General features: G+C 29.4%; 1 protein-coding gene across 1 annotated transcript in view; it reads right to left on the reverse strand.

Moving 5' to 3' along the window:
* Positions 1–14,217, reverse strand: part of LOC142321790 (uncharacterized) — a 261,736-nt gene extending 247,519 nt beyond the window's left edge. The window contains exon 1 of the mRNA XM_075360185.1: positions 13,875–14,217. Coding sequence (XP_075216300.1) covers positions 13,875–14,107 — 233 coding nt within the window. The 5' untranslated portion in view covers positions 14,108–14,217. The remainder of the gene's footprint in view (positions 1–13,874) is intronic.
* Between the last annotated feature and the right edge of the window lie 2,164 nt (positions 14,218–16,381).

Genomic DNA, 16,381 nt, shown 5'->3' on the forward strand with positions numbered 1-16,381 from the left:
AAAACTTACCCTGGAGCAGACATTGATAGCGACCATAATTTGGTGATAATGAAATGTAGATTGGGGTTTAAAAACCTGAAGAAAAGGTGTCAGATGAATCGGTGGAATTTAGAGAAGCTTGAGGAAGAGGAGGTAAAGAAGATTTTTGAGGAGGACATCGCTAGAGGTCTGAGTAAAAAAGATAAGATAGAAAATGTAGAAGAAGAATGGGAGAATGTTAAAAAGGAAATTCTTAAATCAGCAGAAGCGAACTTAGGCGGAATAAAGAGAACTGGTAGAAAACCTTGGGTTTCAGACGATATATTGCAGCTGATGGATGAACGTAGAAAATATAAGAATGCTAGTGATGAAGAAAGTAAAAGGAACTATCGGCAATTAAGAAATGCTATAAACAGGAAGTGCAAACTGGCGAAAGAAGAGTGGATTAAAGAAAAGTGTTCAGAAGTGGAAAGAGAAATGAACATTGGTACAATAGATGGAGCATACAGGAAAGTTAAGGAAAATTTTGGGGTACATAAATTAAAATCTAATAATGTGTTAAACAAAGATGGTACACCTATATATAATACGAAAGGTAAAGTCGATAGATGGGTGGAATATATTGAAGAGTTATACGGAGGAAATGAATTAGAAAATGGTTTTATAGAGGAAGAAGAGGAAGTTGAGGAGGATGAAATGGGAGAAACAATACTGAGATCTGAATTTAAGAGAGCATTAAAAGATTTAAATGGCAGAAAGGCTCCTGGAATAGACGGAATACCTGTAGAATTACTGCGCAGTGCAGGGGAGGAGGCGATTGATAGATTATACAAACTGGTGTGTAATATTTATGAAAAAGGGGAATTTCCATCAGACTTCAAAAAAAGTGTTATAGTAATGATACCAAAGAAATCAGGGGCAGATAAATGTGAAGAATACAGAACAATTAGTTTAACTAGTCATGCATCAAAAATCTTAACTAGAATTCTATACAGAAGAATTGAGAGGAGAGTGGAGGAAGTGTTAGGAGAAGACCAATTTGGTTTCAGGAAAAGTATAGGGACAAGGGAAGCAATTTTAGGCCTCAGATTAATAGTAGAAGGAAGATTAAAGAAAAACAAACCAACATACTTGGCGTTTATAGACCTAGAAAAGGCATTCGATAACGTAGACTGGAATAAAATGTTCAGCATTTTAAAAAAATTAGGGTTCAAATACAGAGATAGAAGAACAATTGCTAACATGTACAGGAACCAAACAGCAACAGTAGCAATTGAAGAACATAAGAAAGAAGCCATAATAAGAAAGGGAGTCCGACAAGGATGTTCTCTATCTCCGTTACTTTTTAATCTTTACATGGAACTAGCAGTTAATGATGTTAAAGAACAATTTAGATTCGGAGTAACAGTACAAGGTGAAAAGATAAAGATGCTACGATTTGCTGATGATATAGTAATTCTAGCCGAGAATAAAAAGGATTTAGAAGAAACAATGAACGGCATAGATGAAGTCCTACGCAAGAACTATCGCATGAAAATAAACAAGAACAAAACAAAAGTAATGAAATGTTGTAGAAATAACAAAGATGGACCACTGAATGTGAAAATAGGAGGAGAAAAGATTATGGAGGTAGAAGAATTTTGTTATTTGGGAAGTAGAATTACTAAAGATGGACGAAGCAGGAGCGATATAAAATGCCGAATAGCACAAGCTAAACGAGCCTTCAGTAAGAAATATAAGTTGTTTACATCAAAAATTAATTTAAATGTCAGAAAAAGATTTTTGAAAGTGTATGTTTGGAGTGTCGCTTTATATGGAAGTGAAACTTGGACAATCGGAGTATCTGAGAAGAAAAGGTTAAAAGCTTTTGAAATGTGGTGCTACAGGAGAATGTTAAAAATCAGATGGGTGGATAAAGTGACAAATGAGGAGGTATTGCGGCAAATAGATGAAGAAAGAAGCATTTGGAAAAATATAGTTAAAAGAAGAGACAGACTTATAGGCCACATACTAAGGCATCCTGGAATAGTCGCTTTAATTTTGGAAGGACAGGTAGAAGGGAAAAATTGTGTAGGCAGGCCACGTTTGGAATATGTAAAACAAATTGTTAGGGATGTAGGATGTAGAGGGTATACTGAAATGAAACGACTAGCACTAGATAGGGAATCTTGGAGAGCTGCATCAAACCAGTCAAATGACTGAAGACAAAAAAAAAAAAAAAATATATATATATATATATATCAGATGAAATCCATACGAATTATAGTAGTCAATGTATACATAAATGGTGATTCACAATGAGTTAAAAATTGTAGAAAATTAGTTTTAGTTATAATTTCTTGTAGGCCTGCGCACTATTAGCGTTTCAATTTTATTTAACGTTTAATGATTTCGCGTGATATAATGGCTTGTTCACGCTGATTGTTCTTTCTTTTTAGTACGTAAGCCAGCAGAATAAAAAAAGCTGAGCTAAAATTCAGTATAATTTACAGTAAAGTCTCTACAAGATTACATACATTTTTTAAAACATTAAAATAGTGTGCTGTTAAAGATAGAAACATTATAACGGCTCTTGGTTTACCTGATACCAATTATTGAGAATAGACACCAGGAGAAAGTTGGAAGATTTTTTATCTTTTCTTTTTGAGGGCAAACGACTAGATGGGTTATTATAATTTGAAAAATACTAATAACAAAATGCCGCAGGGCATATAAACGATTGACAACGTAATTTAAGTGTAAATTTCCAAAAAGAATTTAACGGAAACATACATAACAGGATAAAAAATAACTTTTTTAATGTATGGTATACAATAATTGATAAGTAAATATAAACGAAGACTAAATTTAAAAAAAAATTGGATTGAAATAAGATTGGTTTAAAAATTTATCTATTAGAAAAATAAAATCAAGAGAAAATTATTATTATAGGAATGTAATACGATAATAAAAATGGCAATGGAAATTAATTACAGTATAATTAAACAGCTATGATAATTTCAAAGTCGATCAAATACTGTAAATATTTTTAAAGAAATGTTAACAAAAAAATTTTCTAAACGAAAATTTCTAAGAGCAGTTTCTGATCTTTTTTAAATTAAAATTTGTGTACGACAGGGAGGTTTGTTTTTATTTGGATTTTATTGGGCAAAAAATGCTTCGGCGTTATTACTGCCCGAACACAATGTTGTGCTGTAAAAATATTAATTTCAAAAATTCACGATTTAAAGTTAAATAAAAACGCCCTATTGTAATGGGTACTATGATTCGACTTCCAGAAAATTTCAACAGATGTTTGCATTTTACATCCTCCGGACTCCAAAACCACCGTCAGCTCAAACGTTTATATATATACATTTATATATACATATTTCACTTTCTTGTGGACACAATAACTGCTGTAATTTTGCGCCAATCACTTTCAAATTGTTCCTTTAAAATAATTCGTCCCACAATCTCGGTCGAGTTCGTTAACGGACAAAATCGAACCATGAAAGTGGAAATGGGAGGCTTTTTCGAAAAAAACAAAATATCGCTATAACTTTCTTATTAAGTAAAATATCGAATTCGCTTAAACTACCTACTATTCTTTGTATAAGAGCCTAGAACTTATATAAATAAACATTTTTTATATTTCCGACCATTGGCCCAGGAGGTTGAAAAATGGGGTTTTGAAGACGAAAAGAATCATCCCTCCCTTAATAGGCAAAGCATCGAATCGGTTTAAAGTGGTCGTTAGTTCTCTAAACATTACCTAAAACTTTTGTCTGAAACAATTTTTGATATGATCAACCTGTACGGCAAGGGATGTTCAAAATATTGCTGAAATTGTAAGAAGATGGAGCTTGTCGTGTGCTAAACATGTGAAACGTTTTTCTCATATAAACATTGTCGTATTGAGTAAATCTGAAGTTTTTCTTAACTTTAAGGTGGAAATCTTTTTTATCCCCTACTTAGCACCGGTGAAATCTACCTCCGCCTTCCGGCGTGCCGAGAGAGATTTTTTAATTGTGCCCTGGAGACAATTATAAGAGAATGAATCAAGAAGCTCAAAAAGTTAAATATCTATAATTCTGTAAAATTTTGGACGTGACCGGCCGTGACCTTGAGCCGATGCGCACAACGGCACAACGCCTCTACGTCACTGTCAGTCAGTGCAATGGGGACAGTTCAGCAGAAAACACAGTACGTTTGGTAGTTAGCAAAGCATAAATTAGTCATAACTGTTCAACGGACTTTCCGGTGTGTTTACGGCAACGATTCCGCTCATTCAAACAACATTTACCACAGCGGTGGTACGAGCAGTTTAAGGAATCTGGCAATATGGAAGCGAGAAAGTCCTTCGGATGGCCCAAAACGAGTGACGAAACAGTTGAGCGTATACACCAGAATTGTTTAAGAAGCCCTAAAAAATTAAACTGAACAAGAAAGCAACGTTGATATAATAATTCAGCAACATGTTGCGCCCCCACTATACTAGGCGTTCGACACATTTTCAATGAAAGATACCCTACTCGTTGGATTGGTAGGGCCAATCCTGTGCTTTAGCCTCCAAGAAGCCCAGATTTGACACCCCTAGATGTTTTTATACTGGAATACGTTTAAAACTTTGTCTACAGTGAAAAAAATCAGGGATGTACAACATTTAAGACAACGGATCACCGCTGCTACTTGCACAGTTACGCCTGCGATGATCTAGCGGACCTGGGCAGAAGTCGATTATTGGCTGAATGTTTACAGAGCGACCAACAGAGCTCATATTGAAACATTCTAAGGTATCTAAAAAAGCTTTTTGAGTTGGTGAATTTAAAAAAAAAAAAAAAAACATACTCGTTTGATTTCTCTCTAATGGTTTCTGAGATACGATTTTTTAAAATTACTGCAACCTTTTTCTATGATCCTTATATTTTATGTACTTTTCCGTAGTATGTACTGATGATTGTATTAACATTCGAAATGGCCAGATAGGTTTAAATTTTAAATAAATGGTTTTATTCTGTAACCTGTTTGTTGTGTAACTATTAAAAAATATTGGTAATTTTGAAAATTTTGTTAAAATCCTAATTGAAAATGAAGAAAATAACAAATTTTTTACACAAATTTAGATAAATCCCTGATTTAATTTATAAGTAAATTGTTATTAAATATTATATTTATTAATAAACCTTAAATAATATTGTTAAAACATCCTTAAACCTAATCCTTTACAAAGCAATTTTCAGAATATAACCTGCATTCGTCTTATATAAAACAGACAACGATTTCGAGATTAATTAATTTTTTCTCGTAAAACTAATTGTAGAATTATAAATATTTAACAGAGAAAGATGTTAATATGCATGAAATAAATAACCATGTAGTAGATATATATGTTAAGATTGATATGTTAATAAAAAATAAAATGGAACGGAGTGCTTCATCAAATAAATTAAAGATTATATGAAAAGTTGTCGAATTAAAAAAATAAATAAATAAATTATTATGCTAAAGATCTATTTGTCTCACAAGACAATCCAGCTCGTTAAAAAAATAAGAATTCTCGATTACTTAAAAAACATTTTAAATATTTTAATCTGATCTATAGCATCTCAGTAGTCAGGCAATCAGAATACGTCTTTAACCTTACCATAAAGTAAGACAACTGGTCTGCGTCATAGCGACAAGGTTAGGAGTGACTGAATCAATCATCTGTTTGTAACCGATCTGTTTACAGCTATTACCTTAAGATAAATCTTTAGTGTAATTTAAGATAATATTTAGTTAAAAAAAAAATAAATAAATAATATAAAAAAGAGCTTATCCACCTTATTTTAAAAACTCCAAATGAAAAAAATTAATAAAATAAAAAGAAATTCTTGATTAAATCAAATTCCCTACTTTAAATAAAAATACGAGTTGGTTATTCTTTGAATAGTAACGGCAAAATATTTTCTTTTAAAAGCAGCGATTGAACTTTCAAAAAATACTGCACAGTAAGTCATAAAAACAAAAAACGACGTTAACGATATTTTATATTTATTGGAATCGTTATACTACGTCTAACTAAAGAAAACTAGAAAGTATTTCATAAAAAAGTAAAGATGTAACTGGAAATAAATTTAATAACTGTAAAAATAAAGTAAATAATAATAATTTTACTGAACCGTACATCATTGGTTTCTTTTAACATGTATGAATGTTGCTGACCATTATACCGCAGAAAAATCATGTATACGCGGTATATGTTGACCAAACCGCTGGAACGTTACGTTACCTTTTTAAAATGCCCAGTCACTACCAATACGTTTTCAATTCAATTCACAAATAAAAATGTATTTATATATTTAAAATAATTGGCAAAATCCTGGACAGAGTATCCCAGTCCGAACCATTGGACTGATTTCACCAGTTTTTTTTTTAATTAAAGATTATGACTCCTAGATATGTCATCAATGGTTACCTGACTACTCCGTCCGCAGAGGAGGATACCGCAACGCTAGCGATGCGTAACAGCGTTAATATTAATTTAATTTCCTAATTTATTTTAGAAATATATGTATTAGCTTTTTACATAATAAGTGTGAAAATCAGTGAAAGTTGATTGTTGTGTTATAAAAAATAAACTAATAATATTTAAATAAATTAATCCTTTAGTTTTTACGTCCTAAGGAAGTATTGTGATCGGAAAAATTTTGGTTCTCAGATTTCAACCGAAATATCCATTTCGACTATCCCTGAATCCATTTTGACTACTTTCGGCGTGACGTCTGTACGTACGTGTGTACGTACAGACGTACACACGTACGTGTACGTACGTGTGTACGTACAGAATGTACGTACGTATGTATCTCGCATAACTCAAAAACGATTAGCCGTAGGATCTTGAAATTTTGGATTTAGGACTGTTTTAACATCTAGTTGTGCGCTTCCCCTTTTGATTGCAATCGACAGGACCAAAGTGACCAAAAAAGTCCAAATTTCAAAAACTTGGATTTTGGACATTTCCTTAACTGTAGTAATAAGCCCTCGTAGAGAGAGTTTCAACGATATATCATAAGTGGTACTTATTTTCATTGGTTACAAAGTTATAGCCAAATGAAATTTTAATTAATGAAATATTTGGGGAAGGACTGAAATATTTTACAAGGGGAAGGACTTGATCTCCTTTTTTTAACTTTTTTTTTTTAATTTTTAGTATATTGATTTATTAATAATTATTAATCTCCGATTGTAAAAAAATCTTCACGATAAATTCAATAATAACAATAAAAATAATAAAATATGAAAAAATATCAGAAGCTATTAAGGAAATAAAATTTACTTTTCATTTAAAATAATGTGTACATGTAATTTAATAGGAGTACAAGTAAGTCATGTTGTCCACACCAGATTTGGTGAAACATCTGATTCTTCGTTTTTGTTTTCATTTTGTTGATGTACATCAATATAATTTAAAAACCATAGTATTAGATAGATATAAGACTTTTTTTCTTTTCTGTTTAGCCTCCGGGAATTACGGTCAAGTATTCCTTCAGAGAATGAATGAGGATGATATGTAAGAGTATAAGTAAAGTGTAGTCTTGTACAGTCTAAGGTCGACCATTTCTGAGATGTGTGGTTAATTGAAACCCAACCACAAAAGAACACCGATATCCGCGGTCTAGTATTCAAATCCATATAAAAGTAATTGCCTTTACTAGGACTTGAACATTGGAACTCTCGACTTCGAAATCAGATGATTTGCGAAGACGCGTTCACCAATAGAATAGTAGAATAATATCCTATCCTATTATTTCAGGGAAGATTGTTGAATTAATAATTATATAAATATTTGATGTTAATAAAAACTAATATTTTAGCAATTATGCAACTGTTCACTTTATTAAAGAATTGGATGGTCATATCTCACTTTCAAATGAAATAAGTTTAAATGAAGCGCAGAAAAAATGTGTATATGTAATTTAATAGGAGTACAAGGAATTCATGTGGTGTACACAACAGATTTTTTCACAATTTTAAAAATTCTGAAAATTCTAAATTTATAAGTTTTTATTCAAAGGTTAATTATAATTTTTTTAGTAAATTTCCTGGTAAAACCAATGTGATTAGAAAATTACATTTAAATACGTTAATCTAAGTTTATTTCTGTAGAATGTAAAACATTTTTATGAAATATTTCTTTAAAAAAATTATATTTTTTTTCATTGTTCGACAATATAAATCTAATGCTTTATTATTCTTCTCAAATTCATGTGATGTTTAGGAAAACTAAAAAAAAACAAAACATTACACCACCTAAAAGTTTTCTTTCTGTAATATTTTTCTTCACGTACAGAATTGAAATTGAAACATAAATTTACAAAACCTTTTGATAACTAAAGCTTGATTTTCATGAAAAAAAATTATTTTCAATTTTTTAACGGATGCAGTAGTCAATAATCTGTTTTTGAATGAATTTATAATTCTGCTTTAGCTGCTTGTTTTGTAACTCTTTGTTAGCGCATTTTCAAGTTAATTTATAGTTAATCCCATTTACGAAAGATAAGCAGACAATCTATAGTGATCTTATTTAGGTTTCTTCCTAATTGTATCCCTTTACTATTTCCGTAGTTCATGGTACACGTTTAATTCATTTTTTTACATGCATTTTAGTTTTTTTTTAAAATAAATTATTAATCGACTATTTATCATTTATTAATTAACATAAAATATACTCAAACGGAAAAGGATGAATGAAGTTTCAAAAATAAAATTCTATAAAACTTTTTGCTATTCATAAAAAGGCTATAAAAGGAAATATGCTGGCTTTAATAAAAAAATAAAAGAGTAAATAATAAGTTTATTAATTGTAAATAAAAATAATTTGGGGAAAAGCCAATTAAACATGGTTTAATTAACATGGGAAAACTAACCAAATTCGATGTTTTTTTATTTTCTTCTATCACTTCACTGCTACATCTTAATTAATTATGTAATTTAAAATTAAAGTTTTTCTTATACTGATAAAAGTATCAGACATATGGAAAATTTATGTCTATCATAAATTTTCCATACGATATTTTTTGTAAAAGTATCCTGAGCAATATAAAGACGATTAGTCGATATTACAACTGAAAAAAATATATATATATATAATGACGATTTGAAAATCGAAGTTACCAAACAGGTTTTTAATATAAAGTTTTCATGTGTATGAATTAAAAAAAAATTGTTGGAAAAAATAGTGTTTTTTAAGCCAGAAAGACTAAATGATGAATTATTTCGAGATTTCATTGTTTAAGCTTTATGAAAATATTAATTAGTTTTAGGCCTAATACATTTCATAAATTTTAATTCCGTATATCAACAATAATAGATGATTAGGGAAATCGAAAAAAATTATTGTGTTGCTTTTTCAATAGTTTAAAAGAAAGCATTAAATACTAAATATATATATATGTGTGTGTGTGCGTGTGTGAAAAAATTAAAAATTTATTGCAAATATTTTATTTTAATTCATTTGAAATATTTTCGGAAAATATAATTTAAAAATCTAACATTTAAAAAAGTATGATTAAAGAATGTCAGAATGATATTTTTGATATATAGCATATGCTAAAATATGAGAAAAAAATAGTTTACGTAAATTACAAAAAATAGACAACTATGTGGTTAACACGAATAAATTTATTTGCACAAGATATTTGCAAAGTAATTAGTAAGATGATAGTAAAGCTATTAATAGGTTTAAAGTTCATAGTAAAGTTAATTAATACGCATTGCATAGAATTAAGAAAGCTAAAATTAAAATAAATAATCATTTTTGCACTAAAAACTAATAATACTTTAATTTTAAGCAAGTTTTTTAAAAGTTGAAACCCTTAATTTAATGCAAAATTTTTTTTTCAGTATTATTAATTTTTAAGTTCAGGATCTTTTAAAGTAGGTTTTATTTTATTCATTGAAAAGTTCATTTTATTTAAAATTCAGATAGACGTAAAAAAAACGCAGTTAATATGATAAAAAGCTGCTGCCAAGAAACGAAAAACGGGAGAAAACTTTGTTTTGATTAAAGTAACGGTAAAATGACGTCAAGACTGCTAAATAAGCGTGAACTAAGGTAATTTAGAATGCGGGAAAATAATAATTATATATTTTTTTATCTCCATTTTTACAGCTTATTTTCTTTAAGTTTCACCTGAAAATACTTTGAATATCAGAATAACCTCGGGGTATATATAATTATTTTATAATAATCCAATACTAAGCAATTGAGAAAACAAACGCATGAAAAGCATTTTTACACTGTGCAAGTTAAAGTATTTTTTTTTAATTAAAAAAATCTACTTAATTTACCTGAAAAACAAGATCACCAAAGAATTTCTACAAAATAAAAGCTATACTTTCCCGGTAAACAGAATACTAAATCTTAATGCAAAAAAAGAACTCTGCGAGTAGATAAACCCATTTCAATTATTTACCTCTCTGAAAGCCAAAATTCAAAACGGTACTAATACTTTATATATCTAAATAAATAAAAATGTAAATGTTCTTTTGTTCAAAATCATAAATCTCCGAAAGTTCTTCACCGATTGCTTTGAAATTCTGACAAAACGTTGCATTCAAATACGCGCGTTTTTATATACCTACTATTATACAGATGTCACACCTGTGACAGGTAAAAAATGCTTGTTTTGAAAAACAGCGCTTTCTGTTGGACGTAAAAGGAACACCCGTTATATTATATATTTTACGATTCCATTTCAGTGTTTCCGATATGTGTATCCGCTATAGACTAAAAAACTACTTTACGGATTTCCGCGGGGGGAAAGGAAGAAAATAAAAAATCGGAAAAGGGAAATAGGGAAAAATCGAAAAAGATAAAAGGGAAGAGGAGAAAATGGAAAAAAGGGAAACGAGGAACGAGGAAAGGGAAAGGGAAAGAGAAATAAGCGAAAGAGATTTTGGGAAAGGAAAGGGAAAATGGGGAAAGGGGATATGGTAATAATGAAATGGAAAAAGGGAAAAGAGGAGAGAGAGAGAAAGAGGGAAAGGGTAAAAGGGAAAGCTTAAATTTTGTGAAGATCAGTAATGTTCATTTTGTTAATGTTTTATCAAACTTTCATATATATATACTCAAATCTAGAAATTTGCTGCGAAGCATTGCTGGGTGTGCTAGTATATACATATAATGAAAAACAAAACGTAAGAGTAGGTTAGCTGAAAATTTCTTCCAAAAATAATTTTTGAATTTGCGAAAAAATATATAGTTCATTCTTTTATGAAAACGATGTATAAGTCTTTTTTTAAAAAAAAAAACTAATGTGGTTAGAAGATCTGGTTGAATAAAATTTTCATTAAGAAAGAAGCGAGAGAAGGTGAGAGGGAGAAATGAGGGTTGAAACAGAATTTCCCCTTTTTTAATTTTTGAAGTTTTTCTGGAATCTCCCTGATTCCAGAAAATAAAAAAAAATAGAAAGATGATTCTTCGAATGTCGACCCTAAAATTTCGTGTTGTCCGATAGTGATCTTATTAAATAATAAACATAACTAGCCCTATTAATTCAATAATGGATAATAGTTTTTAAAAATCATGGTGTCCTGGTAGGATTTTTTTTTTAATGAAAAATCTCCGTTAATTTCATAACCGAATTTGTCGCAGTGGACCTGCAAGGACCAATTTTTATACCTGAAAGTTGTACATTTATATTTGATGAAAAATAAACATCCTGCACAAGTTATATTAAGTAAAATTAAGAATTAATTAATTATTTTTTGCTTAGAATAAAATAATAATTTCCAATAAAACTCTGAATTTGATGCTTAAACTCAAAAGAATGCTCAAATGTTACATTTGGTCTACGTTGATGTACGGGTTTGAGGTTTGGAGAGTGAAAGCAGCAACTGTTAAGCGAGTGGAAGTGTTTGAAAAGTGGTTCCGTAGAAAAATATTTTGCATCCCAAGGACGGAACGGAGGTCGAATGAACAGGTTTTGAGAAGATGCGGGATTAAACGAAAAAAAACTGACAACAATAAAATGCAGAAAGCTGGCTTATTTGGGGCATATTTTAAGGGGTAGCCTGAATCAACTTTTTAAATTGATTCTTTCGAGAAAGATTGAGTGTCGTTCAGGAGTTGGAAGGAGATGAATCTCTTAATTCGACAAAATTAAGGATTGTACCGTATCCAAGGCGCAGAATCGCTTTTTCATAGTGTTCAGAACAGAGAGGATTGACAGTCAACGTCAACGGAGCTCGATATGAATATTTAAGAAGAGTCGGTGATATATCGGTAATGGCGTTAGTTAACACTCGGAAAATCACAGGAAAGCTATTTTATTTGATCTTTCTTTTTTACTCCAAATCTCTGTTGCTTCTTGTCCAAAATTTATTAATATCAATTCTCTGTACAGAGTACCAAATTTCAAAATTTTTGATCAAGCTAATCAAGTAAATTATTTATTAATTGAAATAGATGTCCGCATATATATTTATATACAATGCCCGAAAAAATAATGATCTACGTTTATCAATGTTTTACAAACCACTGTCTCCCAAATATTTAACAGTTGAGTTTTAGTTTTGGTACTTTAATATTGTTCTTCACTACACTACATTAATATATACTACACTACAAGTGTTCAGAATGTAAAAAAAAGAATTGAAGCAGGTCTCCCATTTGATGAAGAGTAATACGTAAGAATATAAAAAATAAATAATAAACAAGGGTCGAATTGAGCAACTTTTTTTATTGAAGTCAGTTAAAAAGACTCGGTATTTACGTATTAGTCCGTAAACCATAACCATAATGATCCCGTAACTTTGAAAATACCTCAAAGTTACGGGATCATTAACATATTTTATATATAAAAATGTAAGCATTACTGCTTATAACTGTAGATATAAAATAAATGAACTTAGCCTACGCTCGCTAACCTCGACTAATTAACAGTAATGTTTTGATTATTTAAATAATAAATAATTGCAATAATTACTAATTTTTTTTTTCCGATGAGCCTGAGGAATCCCATTTACGGACGGAGTGGAATGTCGGAGTCGCTAACATGTCCGATAGATGTTATTAAGAGAGCGTATGTGAGCCTACGCCCTACCGACCAAATCTCATATTTCACCGATCCTCCCCTCCCGGGGCCGAGTTCACAATTAAGCATTGCACGTCTCCGGGAGTTGCCTTTGGGCCAAGGAATCTAAACTCTCCTTGCTTCATCACCGACGCCCATCCACGTAAGAGCGGACGAACAACGGCTACGCAGAGAGCTGTCTTTCACCCTCTGACCCTCACGTCATGTTTTTTCGTCTCAGTCTGAGGCTTTGTATTCTCTAGACTCTCTAGAAGATCCATCTGGAAGCATCCTTCTGTTCCTCTTTTGCCGGACTTTGGTTTGCAGGATCTCGCCACGAATCCTACGACTGCTTCAAAGTGGTACTTGCTTTTTTAACATGGTGTTTATTTTGTCATTTACCATAATCTGCCCCGTGACTCGAACGCAGCGGCGATTTATTTATTATTTAAATACTCAAAACATTTCTGTGTTAATTAGTTAAGGTTATCGAGCGAAGAGAGTGTAGGTTAAATTATATATATAAATTAAGTAAATATAAATGGTTGTAAAAATTGTAATAAATTGGTTATATCGGGTGATATTAACAATAACCCAAAAGATTGCAATTTATTAGTCGACGGGGTAATACGTAAATACCAAAACCTCAAATCACTCTTATAGAAGATCATTTAAAAAAAATCATCCTTCCCTGTAAAGAAAGCAGACATCTACTAATATAATTTTAGATATCATTAGCAGGATTTAGATATTAATTAAAAGTTAATCTATAACTTGTAGTTAATACAAAAAAAGAATAAAAATAAAATATATATTTGTTAAAAATTCACAATTAGATTAAAAAGAAAATCTTACTCTGATTGTATAGTAGTAGTAAGTTGTTCACGAGTGACTGTAAATACAGCAGCAGTAGCTGTTGTTGTTGTTGTTGTTGTAGTTGTACCCGTAGTCACTGAATTATTATTTCTTCGTCCATAAAGTTGACGGTAATATTTTTCCTGATCTCCATATATCCAACATACTTTCCACCATTGTCGACACATCAACACGCTAGCACTACCACTTCCCGACATGCTTTTACTACCCATTTTTAAAATATTATATTTTTACTTTTTATTTTAATATTCCATATTCACTACATAAAACACATTATCTTGATATACATTTTTTTTTAATAGAAACGTATAGAATAAAATCACTCTCACTAATTATTTACACTTTCTAAACCGTTTATATATTTTCTTTATTAATCACATTTCACTAAGTGCTATACGTATCACTATTTAATTGCGAAATGTTCACTTTTATTAAAAATAAATTATGTTAAATTTATCATATTCGGTTAATAATTTAAAAGAAATAAATCTAATATTTAAAAAAAAAAATATTTACCTGAAACCAGAAATATTGAAAAAATAAATAATCATATAAAAAATATAATTCATTGATTAATAAAAAATCTCTCAATTCAAATAAATTTTTTAAAATATGTGTAAAATTAAGACATTAAAATATGGTGGTAATTTTAATAGAAGATATTCTCACATCAAAGTATCTAATTTCATATGATAACTTTAAATTAAACATTTTTAAAGAAAATTATAAACAGAGTATACAAAATGAGAAACAACAAAAAAAAATATATATATAAAAATTTCTTTAAAATTTCGGATGAAATTAGAAAGAAAAGAAAACATCTAATTAGAATAAATTACAAAAGATTAAATAAAAGGAACTTTTGTAAGATAACTAATGAAGAAAACTGGAAACTAATGGGTTTGAGATGTACAAAAATATATAAATGAAATCGGTATTGAAAAACTTATATATTAGATAGAGAAATCAAATAAGAAAATTATTAAAGAGTAATCAAGGAATTCCAAGTGAAAAGAAAATGATCTAATATAACAACTAATGACGAAAGAAAAAAGGCACAAAATTAGCCAAAGAGTAAAAGAAACCAAAAAAAAGAAAACCCCCACAAAAAAGTTGTTAATCGAGAATCTTAGAGGGCTATAGGGAGAAAACAAAGACTTTTTAATTCTACTTTTAATAATGTAAAATCTACTTATATCTAATAACTTTAATAACTTAAATTTATTTCTTATTACTTTTTATTAAATTTAATTGTGTTCTAAACATATTTAAAAATAGTACGATGTTATTTTAACTTTTTTCCAAGGAAAATATTTCTTAAATTTTCTTCGAAACTCTTCACTATATGCATATTAGTTTCCATTTGAAATTAATTTATTTAAAAAAAAAGTAATCTATTTTTGTTTTTTTAATTAATATTACAATTGTCACCTTATAAGAGTTATTATTTCAAATGTATTTCATCCATAAATAAGCCCATAAATATTCTTAATTATTATTATTCTTTAAATTTACTTGTATATTTCTTGAATAAACAAAGATATTTTAAAATTTAAATGCCAAAATACTCAATTTTCTTTTTAAATTTCAGCTTTAAATTAGTATAAAATAACTATGAAAAAAATTTTTTTCTTGAATTTTAAACAAAGGTTATTAAATAAAACTAAAAATTACATGTATAGCATTATTGAATTCAAAATATGTTAATGGTATATTTAATGTACCTTGATTTAAAACGATTTAATTCACAATTTTTAAAATTTGATACCGGATGATTTTCTAATTTTATTTATTATTTTTAATATTTAATATTATTTTTTTTTTTTAATGTTAAGAATTAAACATTTTTGATAAAAGTGATAGCTATTTAAAAAGATTTATTACTTTGTCTCTTTTTTTAATTAGATAGCAAATAAATATTATTTAAAGTTTTTAATATAATTTGTTAAATAATTGTTATTAAATTTGAAAACTTAATACAGAATACTGACAGTTAAAAAATAATAATGAAGAGTTAATAATATACACCACAACGCACAACACGAACAATAAAAAATTAAATAAATAACACATGTAAGTTCACGTAACGTTTAACACGCGGATACAAACATCGACTGACTATTCGAGCATCTAACCTGGTTGCCGTTCGTCGAGGCACTGGTGGCCGCATTGCCATGAGCTACGATAGGCTTCCTTCCACCAATCTAGACGGCTCTGCTACCTAGCAAGCCAAGAGCTTATAACGAGTAGGAATGTACTATATACGAAAACTATACCTGAGCCTGTTGTAAAAAAAAACAAAACAAAAACAGTTTTTGACTGCCTTGTCAGAATTCTAGCCCTACAGTAAAGATAGAATCAAGCTGTAATATTTATTGCTGTACTTTTCTTGAGGGAATCAAATATTTTATTGTACCATAAAGTTAATATGAATTTTACCAAAAGAGATAGAGAAGCAATACTTTAAAAAAATTTTTATTTTTATA

The sequence above is a fragment of the Lycorma delicatula genome, chromosome 3 (assembly GCF_047948215.1).
Source record: "Lycorma delicatula isolate Av1 chromosome 3, ASM4794821v1, whole genome shotgun sequence".
Taxonomy (NCBI): domain Eukaryota; kingdom Metazoa; phylum Arthropoda; class Insecta; order Hemiptera; family Fulgoridae; genus Lycorma; species Lycorma delicatula.